Here is a 20,126-nt window from a genome sequence, read left to right as displayed (position 1 = left end):
GTAACCCACCCCTTTCATGATTCCTTGCATGCACTGACCCTCATTTGGAGCCCCACGAGTCTTCTGCAGTGGAATTTGCTAGTTAATCATGAACTGGTGGTCTCCCCTATATTTGGACTCCTTCCTTAAGACTTGACTAGTTGGGCATGGTGGTACACACCTGTAACCTCAGAACTCAGGAGGCTGAAGCTAAAAGATCATGAGTTCTAGGCCAGCCTAGGCTACATAGTAAGACACTACATAATGTCTCAAAATAGAAACAAAGTAAAATAAAGCAAACAAAAACCCTATAAGGCCTGGTAAACTCTCTGATGGATGTGCATACTTTGCCTGGCTTGCACATTTCTGTGGACCTTGTAATTAGACTGGAGAGTTGGGTGAATGATGGACAGGATAGGCCAATGGGTGAATGAGAATGACCTAGAGCAGCTCCTTCATCCTCTTCCAAGGCACACAAGGCAGTGAATCACTGATTGCTCTTGGTGCCATTCAGGTGGCTCCTAGGCTTCCTTTCTGAGCTAGCCCTGGGCAGAGGGAGTGACAGACAGAAAGGATATGTGCCCACCCTTCAAAGGCTCCAAACCAAGGCTTCTCAGATCACAGGTTCTAGAATTGTAAAGAGCAGTTTGGCCCCAAGCCCTGGCTCCATCCCTTTGACCAGCCCTGTACCTCTCATCTTAAGTGTGTGGAAAGACAACACCTGCCTCTGGGGATCACAGCACAGATTAAATGAGCTAAACCTTTGTGCAGAGAGTATCTTGCCTGCTTGGTGCATAGCAAATGCCCAGCCTGTGAATGCTACAGCATGATCAGCAATTACAAGTCACCCAAGGGTCCCATTCTGCAGTCCAGAATGTCTCCAGATGTTCTGGAACCAATCCAGAGGAAGAATATTCACAGAGCAATGGCTCATGGCCCAGCCCTGTACAGCTACCATGTATACCTGCCTGAGCCACATGAGCTCCTACCTCTGGAAACTTGATATCTCATCAGCAATGTTCTGCTAACTCATCCTGAATAAGCCTAGGTCACATGACAACATGGAAAGTAGCCCAAAAGAAGCCAGGCATCATTTTAGGAGAGATTTTTCCTTTCACGAGAAACCATGGGCTCCCAGGATACAGAACCTGGTATCCTCAGACCTTCTCTTGAATGTAGAGCAAGGGGGCTTTGGCTTCCCATTGACCCAGATCCCTTTCTTTGGTGCTCTGTGACCTTGGGGGAATTCCTTAACCCTTCTGTGGCTGTTCCCTTACCTCTTACCTGGGGATCCCATCATTGAATTAGATGAGATGATCTGATGGAGCCACACAGTAGGTACTCAGGAAACAGCTGTCACTCCTACTGGCTCTGAGGGATGGTGTATGTGGTGATGTGGTGTTAATTTGGTCATGGGCACCTTTGGAGAAGTTGCCTGAAGGAGTCAGGGGCTGAGACAAAGCTGGCTTCTTCCTCTGTCCTTGCCACAGCTAGTGCAGGGGACAGGGAGGCAGAGGCTTAAAGGGGGCTGTCATGTTATTGCTCTGCAGTCAAATTTATCTTCTTGATAAAATGGCCCTGCATTTGGAAATTGTGAGAGTTGCTCCCATAATTTAAAGCAGAGCCTCCTCTGTGGGTGATGGTGACTGGGAGATTAATTTCCCAGCCAGCCATGCAAGAGACACTGGCGCCAACTGGCTTCATCTGCAGGCATGGGAGATGATACCATCTCCCACCCAAACTGTAATATGCCTGGAGTCCACAGACAGGCATGGCTCTCATCTCCTGCTAGGGAAGATGGAGGGAGAGACATCTTCAAGGTGCCCCATGGGGCTGACACCTTGTTGGTAGTGGGTTCATCACACTGAGCAGAGCAGACAGGGCATATATGCACACATGCACACTCACACACACCCCTCTGTTTACAGTCTAGGCACCTGCAGCCCTAACAGTGACAGCTTCCTAGTATCATGTGCATTTGCTTTAGATCAGGGTGTGACTAGTGTGTTCCCAACCCTCCCCACATCTGGGTTCGGAACAGGACAGTCTAAAGCCCCACTGGGAGCAAGATTCAGAATGGGAGCCCTCAGCTCCCTGTTCCCAGTAGTTTACACCCTGCACACCACAGTCCCTGCCCCGACTCTGAAGGTTAGAGCAAGAGCATGGCCATTGGTTTGTGGGAAACAGCATGGTGTATTGTGTCACACTGAATGACTGATGGTCAAAAGCTACATTTCATGGCTGGCTCTAGGCAGCTCAAGTCATTGCATGGAGTGCCACATTGAAAAGGACGCTAAGACTGTCAAACAGGGAGAAGAATCATGATAGATTAGTAGTGCCTGTCACTGGCATAGACAAGAAATAGTGGAAGGCATGCTCCAGATTAGCTCTAAGTTGAGGTCAGATGACACAGTTTAAAAAGATCCCTTTGGAATGGAGGTGGGTGGGTGAAGGGGAGTTTCATCTTTCATCTGCATCTTGGGGAAAAAATAAAAAACAATAGCTGGCAGTCAAAATGAGAAGTTGGCACTTCATCTAAAACTCAAGCTGTTAAATAGAAGAGAAACTGGATTCTAGCCTAATAGAAAACAGAGAGCCAACAAGTCCACTGCAGGTCATTCAGTCATCCTGCAGATATCTAATGAGCATCTATTATGTGCCTGGCATTTGACCGGGTACTGCAGACTCAGGGAATCAGGCAAGACAGATGGGAAGTCTGTCTTCAAGGGACTAACAAACTAGTAAGGTGGGCAAGGAGCCCAAAGACACAATATCACATTAAATAAGTAAACAAATGAGTAAGTGAGACGTTTAGAGATTGTAATAAGTGACATTTGAAGAAAGCACATGCTTTATTTGCTATGTGGCTGGGTCAAGTCAATCTGCCTTGTTTATGTGTATGAAGCAACTAATGTTACAAAATAAGAGGTTCCTTTAGCTTACAGTTTTCACAGTTTCAAGTACAAATAGCATAGAGAAGCCTTGGCCGCTCCTTGACTGCTTGGCCGCTCCTTGACTGCCCCACCTCATGACATGGGTGACAGTGGTGGGGAATGTGTGTTGGTGTATGCATCTCTAATCAGAGCAGGAAGTGAAAGAACCCTCTAGAAACTCTTAATCTTTCTGGAGGATGTACCTCAGTGACCTACAAATCTCACATGAGGCCCCACCCTGCACAGGTCCCATATCTACCAGTAATACCACTGGATCTCCAAGTTTGGCAATCTCTGAGGGTGTGGGTTTTAAGGGAAAAAATCTAAAGACTGAGAAAGAAGCTGTGTTCCATCTTTGGGGGTTGTTATGATATTATTTTGACTATTAATTTGCACAGATGTGTTTTCATTCTCCTGGTATATGCCTAGGAGGAGGTGGCTGGATCATCTGAGATCATGTTTAGTCATTTGGGAAGGACCAGAATGCTTTTAGAAAAGAGCCAATAGCATGTACATTCCCATGAGCAGTTTTTTTTTAAGTTAAGGCATTCCTTTTTTTTTAATTAAGAGATTTTCTATTCATTTTACCAATCACAGATTCCCATGTCCTCCCTCCTCCTGCCCCCAGAATCCCTCCCCCAAACCACTCCCCTTTCCCTCCTCCTCCAAGGCAAGGTCTCCCATGGGGAATTAGCAGAGCCTGGCACATTCAGTTGAGGCAGGTCCAAGCCCCTCCTTCCTGCACCAAGGCTGCACAAAGTGTCTCACCATAGATACTAGGTTCCAAAAAACCGGCTCATGCACTAGGAACAGGTCCCGATCCCACTGCCTGGGGCCCCCTAAACAGTTCAAGCTAAACAACTGTCTCACTTATTCAGAGGGTCTAGTCCAGTAACATGGGGGCCCCTCAGCTCTTGGTCCACAGTTCATATGTTTCCACTAGTTTGGCTAGTTGTCTCTGTACTTTTTCCAATCATGGTCTCAATATCTCTTGCTCATAGAATCCCTCCTCTCTCTCATCGATTGAACTCCTGGAGCTCTGCCTGGGACCTGGCCATGGATTTCTGCATCTGCTTCCTTCAGTCACTGGATGAGGGTTCTATGATGTCAGTTAGAGTATTCAGCCATCTGATCACCAGAGTAGACCAGCTCAGGCACCCTCTCGACTATTGCCAGTAGTCTATGGTGGAGTCATCCTTGTGGACTCCTGGGAACCTCCCTAGCACTCTTCTCCCTATTCCCATGGTGTCTTCTTTTATTATGGTATCTCTTTCCTTGCTTTCCCACTCTGTTCCCATTCCAGTTTGAACCTCCCGCTCCCCTAAGCTCTCATCCCCCATCCCTTACCCTCCATTACCCCCCTCACCTCCAGTTTGCTCATATAGATCTCATCCATTTCTCCATCAATGGGCGATCCCTGTGTATTTCCTAGGGTTGCTAGCTATGGATTGCAGTCTGGTTATCCTTTGTTTTATATCTAGTATCTACTTATGAGGGAGTACATATCATGTTTGTCCTTCTGAGTCTGGGTTACCTCACTCAGGATGATATTTTCTAGTTCCATCCATTTGCCTGCAAACCTCATAATGTCATTGTTTTTCTCTGCTAAGTAGTACTCCACTGTGTATATGTACCACATTCTTTATCCCTTCTTCAATTGAGGGGCATCTAGGTTGTTTTCAGGTTCTAGCTATTACAAATAATGCTGCTATGAACATAGTTGAGAATTTGTCCTTGTCGTATGATTAAGCATTCCTTGGGTATATGCCCAAGAGTGGTATATCTGGGTCATGGGGAAGATTGATTCCCAATTTTCTGAGAAACTGCCATACTGATTTCCAAAGTGGCTGTACAAGTTTGCATTCCCACCAACAGTGGAGGAGAGTTCCCCTTGCTCCACATCCTCTCCAGCATAAGCTGTCATCAGTGTTTTTGATCTTACCCATTCTGACAGATGTAAGATGGTATCTCAGAGTTGTTTTGATTTTCATTTCCCTGATGACTAAGGATATTGAGCAATTCCTTAAATGTCTTTCAGCCATTTGAGATACTTATGTTGAGAATTCTCTGTTTAGCTCTATAGCCTATTTTTTAACTGGACTATTAGGTATTTTGATGTCTAGTTTCTTGAGATCTTTATATATTCTGGAGATCATCCCTCTGTCAGTTGTGGGGTTGGTGAAGACCTTTTCCCATTCTGTAGGCTGTCGTTTTGTCTTATTGACCATGTCCTTTGCCCTACAGAAGCGTCTCAGTTTCAAGAGGTCCCATTTATTAATTGTTGCTCTCAGTGTCTGTGCTACTGGTGTTATGTTTAGGAAGTGATCTCTGGTGTCAATGAATTCAAGACTACTTCCTACTTTCTCTTCTATCAGGTTCAGGGTAACTAGATTTATGTTGAGGTCTTTGATCCACTTGGACTTAAGTTTTGTGCACGGTGACAGATATGGATCTATTTACATTATTCTACATGTTGACATCCAGTTATGCCAGCACCATTTGTTGAAGATGCTTTCTTTTTCCATTGTACAGTTTTTGCTTTTTTGTCAAAAATTAGGTGTTCATACCTGTGCGGATTAATGTCAGAGTCTTCAATTCAATTCTATTGGTCTACATGTCAGTTTTTATGCCAGTACCAGGCTGTTTTTATTACTGTATCTCTATAGTAGAGCTTGAAGTCAGGGATTGTGATGTCTCCAGAGGTTGCTTATTGTACAGGATTCTTTTAGCTATCGTAAAAGAATTTTGTTGTTGTTGTTTTTCCATATGAAGTTGAATATTGTTCTTTCCAGGTCTGTGAAGAATTGTGTTGGGATTTTGATGGGGATTTCATTGAATCTGTAGATTGCTTTTGGTAAGATTGCCATTTTTACTATGTTAATCCTACCTATCCATAAGAATGGGATGTCTTTCCATTTTCTGATATCTTCTTCAATTGCTTTCTTCAGATACTTAAAGTTCTTGCCATACAGGTCCTTTACTTGAACAGTTTTTAAGACTCTCGTTCCTCCACAGCACTTGGTATCATCTATCTCACTGATTATAGCCATCCAAGTGAGTATGAAGCTCATCTCTCTGTGGCTCTGATTTGCACTTCAGCACCTTCTCCTCTCTCTCTCTCTCTCTCTCTCTCTCTCTCTCTCTCTCTCTCTCTCTCGTTCATTCGTTTGTTTGTTTTCTAAGGTCTCTATGTTAGTCAATGTTCTATTTCTGTGAAGAGACACCATGATCATGGCAACTTTGATAAAGGAAAACATTTCTTTGGGGCTGGCTTACAGTTCAAAGGTTTAGTCCATTATCCTTGTGGTGGGAAGCATGGTGGTGTGCAAGCAGACATGGTGCTGAGAGGCAGCTGGGAGTTCTACATCCAAATCTTCAGGCAGCAAGAAGAGAGAGGAAGAGACACTGGGCCTGGCTTGGGCATTTGAAGCCCCAAAGCCCCCTGCCCTCCAGTGACACACTTCCTCCAGTGTCACATCTACTCCAGCAAGGCCACACCTCTTAATCCCTGTCAAGTAGTGACTCCCTAATGACCAAGCATTCAAACACATGAGCCTATGGGGGCCATTCCTATTCAAACCACCACAGTCTCACTCTCTAACTCTGGCTGTTAGAGTCTGGAGCTCACTATGTAAACCAGGCTGGCCTTGAACTCACAGAGATCCACCCGCCTACACATCCCAAGTGCTGGGACTAAAGGCCTGAGCTACTACACCCAGCTTTTTCTCTTTCTTTCTTTTTTTTTTTCATTTCATCACATTTTTGTGTGTTTATTGGCCAGTTATATTTTAGAGAAACGTCCATTCTGATCTTGGCTTACTTCTAATGGCACAATATTTATATTATTGATGTTTTAATAGCTGTTTATATATTCTAGACTTTCATACCCTCTGAGATACCTAATTCACAAGCATATCTCTCCCATTCTATAGATTGTCTCTTCTATTCCTTCATTGTTTCCTTTGGTGCAAATGGATTATTAAATTTTATGTTTATCTGTTTTTCTCTAGTTTCTCATGCTTTTGTTGTCATATCCAAGAATTGTTTGCCAAATCAGAAGTCATGAAATCAAGCATTACTGAACTCAGTTCACTAGCATTGTATCGGGAGGCTTTGCTCTAATAAATATTGAACTGTATTTTTTTTCTTGTAACATTTTTGTCTGGTTTTGGTATCTGGGTAAGGATGGCCTTATACATTGAGTTGGTAAGCATGCTCACTTGTACTATTATTTTTGAGAATTTTGTGAAAATTGACATTATTTCATGTATATGTATATATATATATATAATTTTTTTTTTTTTTTGGATTTTTCGAGACAGGGTTTCTCTGTGTAGTTTTGCGCCTTTCCTGGGACTCACTTGGTAGCCCAGGCTGGCCTCGAACTCACAGAGATCCTCCTGGCTCTGCCTCCCGAGTGCTGGGATTAAAGGCGTGCACCACAACCGCCCGGCTAATTATTTTAACTATACAGATGAATTGCCTTATGTCCACTCATACATTGTGTAACTGTCACCATCCTCTCCAGAACTTTCTTCATCCTCCAAAACTGAAATTTTGTACCTATTAAAGTTATTTATTCTTTAAATGTTTGGTACAGTTCATCAGTCTTGTGCTAGATTTTTCCTGTTTTTTATTAGTCATTCAACAATCTCTTCACTAGTGATAAATCTGCTGAGAGGTTCTGATTACTCCTGGGTCTGTTTGTTCAGTTTTGTGTATTTCTAAGAATTTGTGTGTTTCATGCAAGATATCCAATTTCCTAATATTCCTTGATAACTGTATTTCTATAGGGTCTATAGTAATGCCCCTCTTTCATTTCTGATTTTAGTATTTTGAACTTTCACCTTCCAGCCTCCCTTCCTTGGTCATTCTAGCTGAAGACTCTTGTATTTTGTTCATCTTAAATAATAAATAAATAAATAAATAAATAAATAAATAAATAAATAAATAAATAAATAGAGTATGGCCTCTTTGACTTTCTCTATTGCCTTTTGAGTCTCTAATTCCACACATGTCTATTCTAATCCTTTTCCTCCCTTCCTTCTTACACAGACTTCAGTTTGATCTTCTCTTTCTAGGATTCTAAGGTAGAAACTATTTGTTGGCTTGAGATCTTTTAAAAAAAAGAATATAGATACTTAAAGCTGTAAACATCCCTTAACTACTACATTAGCATCATCTCACAGGATCTTATATGCTGGTTTTCACTTTAACCCATTTCAACATATGCTTGAATTTCCCCTGTGCCTTTTGCTCCAGTTTGTTATTTATTTCTTGATTTGTTGCCTACTTCCTACATTTTTTCACAAATTTCTTGGTGTTACTCATTTCTAATCTTCCTTGTAATCAAAGAACATAGTTTGTACAATTTTGATCATTTTAAATAAATTGGGGCTCATCTTGCAGCCTAGCTTATGAACCATTCTGGAGAACGTTCCATTGTGCTAGAGAAGAATGCATATTCTGTCAGGTGGAGTGTTCGGTGGGTGAATGTTAGGTCAAAGTTGTTTATAATTTTGTTCGTCGAGTCTTGTATTTCTTCTGCTTAGTTGTTTGTTTGTTGCCTGGCTGGCTCATTCCTTGGTTTGTGAGAGGATCTCACTATGTAGCTGAGGCTGGACTTGAACTTATGATTCTCCTGTCACTGCTTCTCAAGTCCTGGGATTACAGGTATGTGCCACTACCCCTGGCTTCTACCTAATCTTATAAAAAATGGAGCATTGAAGTTCCAGCAGCTGTTGTACTGTGTCAGTTCCCTCTCAGTTTTTTAGCCTTTGCTTAATGTATTTTGGGACTCTCTTATTAAGTGAATATATGTTTACAGTTTTGTGACTTCCTGGTGGATTAATCATTTTATTATAAAATGTCCCTATTATTTCTAATGACTTTTTGTTTCTTAATTATTACAGCCACTCCAGCCATCTTATAATTATGTTTTCATAGTATCTATTTTTCCATCCTTTCACTCTTAACTCTGGTTCCCAAATGAGATGCCTGCAGACAGTAACATAGTTACAGTTTTTGCCCAGACTGAGAGTCTCTGCCTCTTGGTCAGGTTGGTTAATCAGATCACATTCAGCATGACCATTGATACAGCTGTATTTACGTATGCCAATTTACTTTTTGTCTGTGTGTCTCATGTCTTTCCCCCTTCTATTTTTACTTTTTGCTATAACTAAATACTTTGAGTCTAATATTTTGATCCATTTAAAAGATTTTTCCACTGCGTTTATTTAGTGATTTTTCTAGGGCTTACCACATACATCTTACCAAAGCTATCTCATATTTATACAGACTTAATCCCAGTAAGAATTAACTGACACTCTTTCATAACTCAGTTCTGTCTTCCCCCTCCCCTATGATTGTAATCCCCTTCCCAGCTTCTTATTCATCTCCTGACTTAGTGAAGGAACCACAGCCCAGAGAGAGCCTGCCTCAGTTACATATTGGCGTGTGCGTTATCTAATATCTTTGAGTCACAATGTCCTCACACTACATGGGAAGACTTGAATGAACATAACCTCCAAGATGAAGTGAGATCTTAGCACTGAGCCTACACATAGTAGGGCCTCTGAAAAGTGGCCAGCGTTTGTCCTCACAGAATCCCAGGAATCCATTTACATCAGCATTCTCATGTCAGAGCAACAAGAAGTGTGCGTGTGGGCTGGAGAGATGACCAGTGGTTAAAGCACTTGCCACACAAGTTTGAGGACTGGAGTTCCAACCCTCTGAACCCATATAAAAGCTGGGCAGGTGGGCAGGCCATAGAATTCCAACCTCATAAGTCAGAGACGGAGAATCCCCAGAGTAAGCTGCCTACTGAAACTAGCCATAGCAGCAAGCTCTGGGTTTGATTGAGAGACCCTGCTTTGATGAATAAGGTGGAAGAGTAATAGAAGACAGTTCTGAACATCAGCCTCAGGTTTCCACATGCATGCACCCCATGCTCACGTGTGCCTACATACATACATACATACATGCACACATACATACATACATACATACATACATACACACACACAGGAATGCGCACAAAAGAGGCATGCATGCCTAGCTAGGACCATGGGGTGCACATCCCACCAAGGGAGTTTTTTATACTGAACTTCAATCAAAGTGTGGGTATCAGGCATGGATAACAGTGACACATGATTCAGTGTGCTGCAAAGGCATGAGCCAAAACTGCTGCTAAGCGTGTTCCAGTTCCAGCTAAGCTCCCAAATTCTTCTTTTACCCACCTGTCCTTACTAGGGACTGAGTGTAGTGGGACTTTAGGGTAAGTGCTGGGAAGGACTTTGAAGAAAAAAGCAGCCACCATTGACTGGTGGGCGTAGAGACCCTCGGATGGGATAAAAAGCCTTTCTCCAACTACCCAGGCAGGTCTCCATTCAAATTCCACTTCTTTACCACCCAAGGCAGAAGCCTTGCTCTTGCAACTTGAACCCTCCCTGGCATTTTCCCATCTGGTCTCAAGTCTGGATCCATTCACACCATACACATATTAGGCACCTTTGATATACCCGGCCTGGTTGTTGGACATGAGGACACAAAAGGTTATCAAATGCAAGGCCTAGAAACCTCATACAATCCTAAGCAACAGGTGCAGCTAACGTGGGCTGTGGGCAGACAAGTGGAAATCTCTCTCAGAACAGAGCCCAGAAATGACCTGACTTCCCACCAAGCTTGTCATGCCCCTGAGGTCCAAGAAGTCTGTGAATCTGTGTCCCACTGTTGTCCAGAGGTTGGAAATACACCTTAGGGAAGTCTCCCACTGAGGGCCAGGGTTGCTAGAGAGGGACATCTGGACTTGGGAGCCACATCTCCAGCTTAGCTCTGCCACAGAGTAACTAGTTAGCTGTGGGATAGACTCTTCCAGCATTGAGCCCCACCTCCCTTGTCTATGATGAGGAAGGGATACCTGCACCACCACCCTCAGCGAGCCAGAGGAATTCTGTGGTACTCACTAAGATGATGGCTATTCCCTGAGCCATGTGGCAGGTGCCTGTGGCTGCTCTGGCTCATTTGAACACCTCTCTGAGACCCTTACCCCAAGTGCTTAAACATGCCTTCTGCATACCTCTTGCCCCTTCCCAAGACTTTGGTAAAGATGTTTCAACCTGACATCTTGGTGGAAGAGAGTCCTGGTCTACCACTAAGATTCTTGGGTTTGAGCCTCAGCTCTGCCTTGAGCAGGTCCATTGCCCTATCTGAGTTTTCCTATCTGTGGGCTAGTGGGGCTCTTGGTGCAGAAGGGCCAGGAGAAATGAAGGAGGATAGCCTACAAACACCAGAAGCCCCTGCAGGCAGTTGGGTGGAGTCTTGCTTCCCTCCCCCACAGCAGGAGCAACCAAGATGAGAAGCCTGATCCTGACTCTCCTCTATTTACTTAAGGATATATGACTCCCAGGATGGTGGGGTTGAAGGAGGAAGGTGTGTGGCAAGCCTGAGACCCAGCTCAGTGTCCCCTCTCTCTGTCCGCAGTAGCACGGTACAACCGCACCAGCTACTTCTACCCCACCACATTCTCCGAGAGCTCTGAGCACAGCCACCTGCTGGTGTCTCCGGTGCTGGTGGCAAGTGCTGTCATAGGTGTGGTCATCACCCTCTCCTGCATCACCATCATTGTGGGAAGCATCAGAAGGGACAGACAAGCCCGTATCCAGCGACACCACCATCGCCACCGCCGCCACCATCACCATCACCGCCAGCACCGGCGCCGACACCGAGAATACGAGCAGGGCCAAGGTGAGCTCTGGGTCATGCTACTCCCGCCACTGTGACTGACTGATGGAGGTGTACAAGGGGGTGGCAGCTCTGCCATGGGGTCAGGAAAGTATCCTGGTCCATCAGGAAGGGTTCACAGACATCCACTATCATGTCCCCCACAGCATGAAAGGCCTGTAGTCTGTCAAGAGAAGGACTTGAGGAGAGGCTGAAGGCCAGATGGAGAGTGTGTCATACTCCTCAGCCACTGCCACTGTTGGTTCATGCTGTGCCGACATAGGTCCAGCTGGCATCTGGATGGGAGGATGGATGGATAGAGAGATGGAGAGATGGAGGATGGAAAGATGGATTTGTGAGTAGGTGGCTAGGGGGGTGATAGGATGAATGGAGAGATGGTTAGGTGGGTGGGTGGGTAGAGAGATAGGTGGATAGACAAATGGAGAGATGAGTAAGTAGAGAGATGAGTGAAAATGGATGCGTAGAGAGCTGGAAGACTGGGTGAGTGGATGGATGACTGGATAAATGGAGAGATAGGTAGATGCGTGGATAAATAGAAGGATAAGTAATGTAGATGAGCAGATGGATAAGAAAGGAACAGGCGAGTGGGTATAAGGGGAGATATGGATGACAGGAGAAATAAATGAGTTCAAAGATTGATAGATGAGTGAATGAATGGACACAGAGAGAGATTGGTGAGTAGACTAGACCAGTAGAGGGATGAGTGCATAAGGGATTGAATGCATAGATCTGTGGATAGATGGGTGGAGGGGATGGATGGGTAAATGGGTATGATGGATGGATAGACCAATGGAGAAATAGAGAAATGGGGGGGTAGGAGGATGAATATATGGGTAGATTAAGTGGCATGCTTGAGTGACATAGAGGGGCTGGGTGAGTAAAGGATGGAAAGATGGATAAATGAGAACTTAAGGCACAGGTGGAGTGTAAATAGAATGAGTAGGTATATACATAGATGTATGGATGATAGAATGAATGATCAGTGAAAAATATATCACTGAGAGCCCACAAAGAAAAAAACAAATTATTTCAGGGTTTCTTGTCCTACAACAGTGGCTACTGGGGCAGGGGACCAGTCCCAGGAGTGTCCATCTTGTCAGAATGCATGAACTTTTACAGAACATGGCCACCTGACTCTATCCCATTCCTGGCAGAGACCACAATGTTCTAAATGAAGCAGAATGGGTTGATTCTGAGACAGTGTTCCATGGCAGGAACAAGGCCCATGGAAGTCTTCACTGGGGCAGCCAGGGCCATTACCCAGAGTGAAGACCACCTGCCCCCAATTGGGGGGGAGGGAAGGCAGGCTTGGTTTATAGAGTGCAAGACCCTGGGGCGGTGGCTCTTACTATAGCTCAAGTTTTATGTGGGATCTGAATGGCCTTCCCCATCCAAGGCAGGAGGAGCCTGGGAGCAAGAAAGAACCAGCAGGGCCAGCCACCTGTTAGCAGTTAAGGGACACCTAACACAGAGGGCTGGTGGGTAAGAGCACTTACCTGTGCCTGGAACTTCCTTTGTATTATCTCATTTCGCAGAATCCTCCTCTAGTCTTGAGTAGCTAGCTCTGCTCCCCACCCCAATTTGCTGATCCAAAATTGAGATTGGAGCAGTTGAACAATGGACCTGGGGCCATCCAAGAGGCAGATAGAGATGTGAGCCCTGGTAGCTGACCTGTGTGCACTCAGACTGATCCCTGCACAGCCCTAAAGGGCCACCAACTTAGGGCTATGTCCAGCAGACTCTGGGATGCTAAGGGCCCTTCAGACCTAGATGCTGCTCCTCTGGGAAAGTCTAGAGAGAAGCAAGAGACCAGGCCTTAGACAGTGCTGGGAGGGCTGTCATCTGTCAGGGAGACATAGTGGCGATGGAAGAAAGATGGCCAGTTAGTGACATGCGCTGAACCAGCTAGGATTAGAAAGAAAGGTCAGCAGTTTTGTATGGACCAGCAAGGAAGCTCAGCCAGCCCAGGCCTCGAGTCTCCCAGGGGCTAAGCTCTCCCTCACAGACAAGAGTAGAGCCCAGACCAGGCTGACATGACCTATGCTCCCATGAGGAGCCTGGGTACTACCTTAACTGTCCCCCTACCCCGGATGATGCTAGGTAGACCCAGTACACCCCTCATGCCCCCCTGCTCCTCCGACTCAGCACCTACTGCCCGTCCCCATGCACCTGATGTGGCTCCTTCAGCATCCACCCTTTCGAACATGCTTTCCTTCTGCCCAACCACTGTTCTGAAGCTGCCCAGGCCTGACTCAAAGGCTGCTTACTTCCTTTGGGAAACTTCTCCAGCCCTCCTTATCACTACCAGGGAAGTGAAATGGAAATCTTCTTCTTCCTTGCTCTCATACCCACACCTCCAGCCTTAGTCACAGGGGTGGCATCCATGAGACTACACCCTATATGTGGTTCACCCCACCTGCACTCAGACCAAAGAAGGTTTTCCAGGGCCTATGGAAAGAGTGATCTTCATGAGTCTTTGTGGCAAGGCTTAGAACCAGGGCGGGGACTACAGTTCCCAAGCCGGGGTATGGGGGTGGGGTTGCAGAAGGAGGTACAGTAACCTCCAGCTCTGCATGTGGACCCATCCTGTGCCTGAGCCCAGAGATTCTTCTGGACAACACTGGCAATACAGGACCCCAGCTCCAGTGCCCAGTAACCATGGCCTAGCTTCTGTTCTGTTGTTTGTCTCATCTCTCCTGGCTTGTTTCTCCTACATTGTTCCAAAGCTCCCATCTTACAGCTGACACCCCGAAGGGGAATAAATCTCAGTTCAGCTCCTCTTGCACAAGTGATTTCTAGCAGAAAAGCAATATGTAGTCATTGTAGAAAACCTTAAAAATATAGGCAATATGAAGGATAAAATAAGGGTCATGACCTGCCAGATGGGCAGAGCCACCAATAATAAATGGATGTATTTCCTCTGAGAGTTTTCTTAGTTCCCATGAATAACCCCAGAATTGGGCCTGTGGATAGGGTTCCTGGTCTATACTCTTCTATTGCTGTTGGGTCAAGAGGAAGGAGAAGTCTGTATGAGGAGTGGGAACTAGTCTCTGGAGTCACATGTGTGCCGAGCACATGTCTCTTCTCCCACAGTCCTGTACCAACTTATTAAAGCTTAACACATACCATCCAGTGCCAAGGCTGCCCTGGGCTAAGCTGTCACCCATCCTGGAAGCTCCTCAAGATAGGTCCAGCCTTGTCTCCTCCCTGTGACCCCACTCCCAGAACAGCACAGTGCTCACATTCTGGTGGCGTTGCCTGGGATAGAGACAGCCATGCCTGGTAAGGGGATGGTCGCGTGGGGACTTCCGAGCCTCAGATGGACTGCTGCTGTGAAGGAAATCCTTAGCCCTGCCTACACTTACGTTCTCTGCAGCATCTGACGGACATATGCACAGCCACTCCAGTCACAGGATGCCCTACGCCTGTAGCCCTGCTGAGGACTGGCCCCCGCCCTTGGACATCAGCTCTGATGGGGATGTGGATGTCACAGTGCTCAGGGAGCTGTACCCAGATTCTCCACCAGGGTAAGGGGGCCTCATGAGGGGGAGAGAAGTGGACCTTCTGGATAAAAGGATCTCCCACCCAGGGAAAGAACCTCATTCCCCCGGGATCCAGTGGGCATGGCCACAGTCTCTGCCCTCTGACCAAGCAAGTCCCCTTGAAGATGGGCATGACTCAGGAAATGTCACCAGGATGGACTACAGAGACCAGCTGGGATTCCAGGCTGGTGGGTGGTGGGGAGGGAAGACTTGTAGTTTGGGGGTGGTCTCATGACAGTTTTGGGAAGCCCCTATAAATTCCTCCAGGGATCTCCCTTGGGGCAAGAATGGTGGGATATTCAGGATCATGACCATGGGATCAGTGTCCATTTAAGGAGAAAAATTTCTTGAGTTCCTATTTGTGACACCAGGAATCTATGCCCACCATGAGATCAGTCTTTCTCACACATTGCAGCCGCAGCCAGAGTCCCCAGGCTTGGCTAGCCTCTATCATCATTGGTGTGCATGAGACCCTGCCTTTCTAGTCCTGTCCCCAACTTCTCATACTCTTGCCTTAGGCCAGCCGGGTCCCAATCTGTTAGCCCAAGCAGGGTAGGCTTTCATCAGCCCACCCCTGTCTGATAGGAACCTAGACAGCTCTGACTCACAGTGAGCCCCCATTTCCTCCCAGACTCCATCCCTGTGCACCTCTACATCAGTCAAAGTAGCCCCTGTTGGCCCTGTCGTTTAGATGAACCACAAGGACAAAGGGGGCACCTTACAGAGCCTGAATCCTTCCCCATACAGGCTAAAGCAGCTGAACTCCTTGGGGGCCAGGGAGGTGATGTTCTCAGGGCACACCCTCAGGAGCTAAAGGATTCTGGTTCAGCTCTGAACCATGCCCCCAACTAACCACAGTGCCTTCTTCTTACCAAGAAAATCCAATAAATTGGATGACCTATCCTACTTTACACAAGGAAATAGATTGTAGAGCCTGAGGAAGAGGAGTTAAGTCTAATGCTCCAGGAGACTCAAGGACAGTGGTCAGACAAGGGAGAGGTATGGATGGACGCTTGCTGAACACTAGGCCTCTGCTCTTGGAGTGGAGCATCTAGAGCCCCATATAGCCCCAGATTCCAAGACCCTCCCATTGGGACAGGAATTATCATGGCCAGCCTTCACTGGAGCATCAGACCCCATGAAGTGACAGTGCCTCCTTGGGCATTTGAGTTGTCCCAGCCACCTGCAGTGCCCATCATTTAGAGCAGGGGATGAGAGTCCTGTCACTTCCCCACTGCAGACCCTAGACCTGGCAAATGTCATTTCTCCCTCCCACCAGAGGTACCAGGAGAAGCAGTAGATGCTCTTAGCTCTACAGGTACCGTTTCAGGGGCCCCAGGGGCTCCTTCCTAACCCTACAAGATATTTCAGGGGGTCCTATCACAGTGCCCAGCCATAGACTATTCCTAGACAGTGGCTGCTCTTGCTCCAGGGAATCTAAAACCCCCAGGGAGAAAGATGTAGGGATTTGCTTGGGTTCACATGGGATGTGAAGTAAAGTTGACCCAGGACCCATGTCTTAAGGGTATCAGACTATCCTCCCTGGGGACTAATGTGGTCTCATAGGAGCCAGCATGTGTGAGGCTGGCCGTCTTCCACAATGAGGGCAGCTCCTCACCACACAGAATAGACTCTTCCACCTGCCCTAAGGTCTTGGGATCCATAACCTGAGTGAAAACTCTTCTCTCGCAGCTATGAGGAGTGTGTGGGACCAGGGGCCACTCAGCTGTACGTCCCCACGGATGCACCACCACCCTACTCGCTGACTGACTCCTGCCCCGTGCTGAATGGTGCCCTCAACTCAGGCAGCGGCCAAGGCCACAGCCAACATCAACAGGAACAGAGGACCCAGGGCCAGAGTGGCCTCCACGCTGTCTCCATGGACACGCTGCCACCTTATGAAGCTGTGTGTGGAGCAGGCTCCCCATCTGACCTGCTGCCCCTGCCAGGACCAGAACCACAGCCACCTAACTCCCAGGGCTCACCTACCCCAACCCAGGCTCCGACTGCCAGCCCTGAGAGGATTGTGTGAGTGACCCAGCCCGTAAGTCCTACTGGTCCTTCTAGGCTACCCTGTCTCCTCCAGGCACACAGGTGCACACAACTCATGCACATGCATTTATATGAGAACACACAAACACTGGCATCCCCCAAATGCACACACTGACACATGCCACACACATAGAGACACCTGCGCATACACAGGTCCCACTCCCACAAAAACTCGCCTGGGAAGGTTTTCTGTAGATGAAGTGCCCCCATCTGGTGCCTCTGCCCCCGAAGCCTTGCACCTGGTGGTAGCACCTCTCTGAACAGTGCTGGGCAGAGGTGAGGTGGGAATCCCTACTTTCTTCCCTCTCCCCCAGCCTCCTCTAGGCTGTGGCCACGATCTGATTCTCCTGCAGAAACTGTTTGGCCCACTTCTTGCCACAAGCCCTTACCCTACCCTAGGGCTTGTCCCACTGGGAGCTGAGGCAGGTCCCAGTGAGGCCCCACCATGCACTGTGCCTGTCTTTCCACTCCAGGTCAGAAGAGCCACAGTGTCATCACCCTGCCACTTACAGGGTGGAGAAACCGGTCTGGTGGCCTGGGCATGACCTGGAGGTCCTCACAGCCCACTGAGCCCCTTGCTGTCTCCATGTCCTCAGTTTGGCGGTGCTAGTGGGGTTAGCTCAGACACCCACCCCAAGTGGCAGGGGGAGGACAGGCCCTTGGGCATGTGTCATGGAGGAGGGTCACAGTTCTTCCCATGTCCACGCCAGGATTGGGAGTTCAAGGAAGACAAGGTATGGGTCGCCTCAACACAGGGCTTCCTAGACACTCCTCAGCGGCACAGAAGGGCCCGCTGCTCAGTAAGTGCCCAGCCAGCCCTGCTAGCCTGAGTCCAAGAGGTCTCAAGCTAACCCAAGAGCCAGTGCTGTTATCCAGGGTGGCAACTCACAGCTGGGGACTGAGGTGATGAATTCTGGCCTTGCCTCTCTGGGACATACGCAGAGACAAAAATAAAAAGAATATGGACCCCACCGAAAACACCATGCCACTATGAGAAGACTAGTGTCTGCGGTCAACATCCTGTCACCTGTCACGGAAGCAGGCATGTGGGGACAGCGGGCTGGAGAAAGGCTCAGATACTGGCCTGTGAACTCCAGCAACCTCCATCAAAGACTGTGTAAGGTGACAGAGGTGATCTTTGAAGAGCCAGCTTGCCAAAGGTGGTGGCTAAGCATCTCCGAGGAGAGCCCTGCCAGCACTGCCGCTGACAGGGAGCAAGACACCCTGCCTCCCCCACTCCCCATCTTTTGTCACTCGTCCCAAAGCAGCAGACCCACCCCCACTGATCCTCCTCCCACATTTCAACTTCTCCAATGAAGGGCTAAGACAATTCAGCACCCCCTTTCTTAAGCAGAGGGGTGGCAAGGACGGCTACCTTGAATTTTATTTTCTATAGAAATCCCATTTATTCTGATGCAGAGTCCAAAGGGACCCACCCCCAGGTTCTGTAGCATCCTGCAAGCGGCATCCTAGAGTCACAGTCTCCACCTGGGGGAGGGAACCTTGTTTACAAGCAGTTCTGCCTACCTTTGTGGTGTTCTGCTTTCTAGGCAAAAATATGTCTGTTGTACTGTATAGCCTTTCAAATGCACCCCAGGGATGAGAGTCTTTCAAGAAATGCAGTCTGTTTCTGTGGCTCTGGAACGTGCTGGGGGAAGAAAAACCATCCCTGCCTACTCATCATGTTGGAGGGATCTACAGAACAGCGGTTTTCCTTCCCAGATTGAGCTGAATAAGCAGCAATGTATCTTTTCTGTGTTCAAAATAAATACATCATATCAACAAAGATGTAGAGAGAAGTAACGCTTGCAAGGAGTGCGTGGGGGCCCTGCAGGTTTCCTGACGGCTGCAAACGGAGAGGAAAAGAACCCCTAAATGGAAGCAATCTTAAATCTGCCTCTGAAAGTTGACGTGTCAGCTGGCTGCTCCTCAGGTCTGAGCCCGTGAGGCCAGGTTGTGCTCTGGCAGATGGGGACATCTGCATAGTCAGTGTCCTGGGAGTGCCTTTTTGGTATCTCTGCTTCCTTAGTTCCTGGAGACACCTATTAGTCTAGATTAGCCAAGTCCCCAAAACCTCCTGTGTCCACCTCCCAGCCCATACTATGGTACCTGGCTTTTTTTGCGGTACTGGGGATCTGAACTCACGCATGCCCGGCAGGCACCTTACTGGCTGAGCCATCTCCCCAGCCCCCTTTTTACATTTTTGTGAAACATAGCGTGACTTCAAGGCCTGTCCGATAGTAGTGTGACTACGATAAGCAACCAATCTCAGGACTTGAGTCCAAGCACATCGGGTACCACCACCTTTTGGCCTTCAGTACTCTGAAGGCGTTTCCTTCCCAGAACAATAGGAAATGCCATTCAGACAGAAATGTGCTTTTTGTTCCTCTCTGCAGAAACACTCCTCTTTCCTATCACCCTTCAGACGGAGGCTTTTCCTGGTGACCTCTTTTCAGATGGAGCCTGACTTCCTTTCTTGTACAAGTTTCCCTTCCACTAGAATTCCAGTGCACTAGCATAGCTCCCAAGATCACGCCCTGAAATTGGGGTGTCAACCTAAACAAGCAGGGGCAGGGGTGGGCAATTGTGAGCCAAACCTGCAGGCTCCTTCTGGAAAGCCCATGTCTGTGCTGGAGAAATGTAGGCCTGCTGGCCAGCACTGTCCACACTCAAGCCCACACTGCCACCTGCTGGCTCCCTGCAGCCACTGTTGATTGTCAGAGTCCACACTAGAAAAGTGAGGCCACTCCTGCCATGGGACACTCAAAGCTGTATGCTGAACTTCACACTTGGATCCTGGGCTTGTCTTCTGCCACTGAGATGTTCTATGAAGATGAACCTGTTTGCTCATTTTCTAGAGGAGACTCTATCCCTCAGT

General features: G+C 47.4%; 1 protein-coding gene across 2 annotated transcripts in view; it reads left to right on the top strand.

The window, feature by feature from the left end:
* Window positions 1-19,034, top strand: part of Bean1 (brain expressed associated with NEDD4 1) — a 53,173-nt gene extending 34,139 nt beyond the window's left edge. The window contains exons 3-5 of one of the 2 annotated variants that reach the window (XM_076571610.1): window positions 11,394-11,657; window positions 15,031-15,181; window positions 16,889-19,034. In XM_076571610.1, coding sequence (XP_076427725.1) covers window positions 11,394-11,657; window positions 15,031-15,181; window positions 16,889-17,228 — 755 coding nt within the window. In that variant the 3' untranslated portion in view covers window positions 17,229-19,034. The remainder of the gene's footprint in view (window positions 1-11,393; window positions 11,658-15,030; window positions 15,182-16,888) is intronic. The other variant, XM_076571611.1, reaches the window with a different exon arrangement.
* The last annotated feature ends 1,092 nt before the right edge of the window (window positions 19,035-20,126 follow it).

Source organism: Peromyscus maniculatus, chromosome 5, assembly GCF_049852395.1.
Source record: "Peromyscus maniculatus bairdii isolate BWxNUB_F1_BW_parent chromosome 5, HU_Pman_BW_mat_3.1, whole genome shotgun sequence".
Lineage (NCBI taxonomy): Eukaryota > Metazoa > Chordata > Mammalia > Rodentia > Cricetidae > Peromyscus > Peromyscus maniculatus.
The sequence above is the reverse complement of the archived record's forward strand: the minus strand, read 5'-3'. Positions and strand labels throughout refer to the sequence as shown.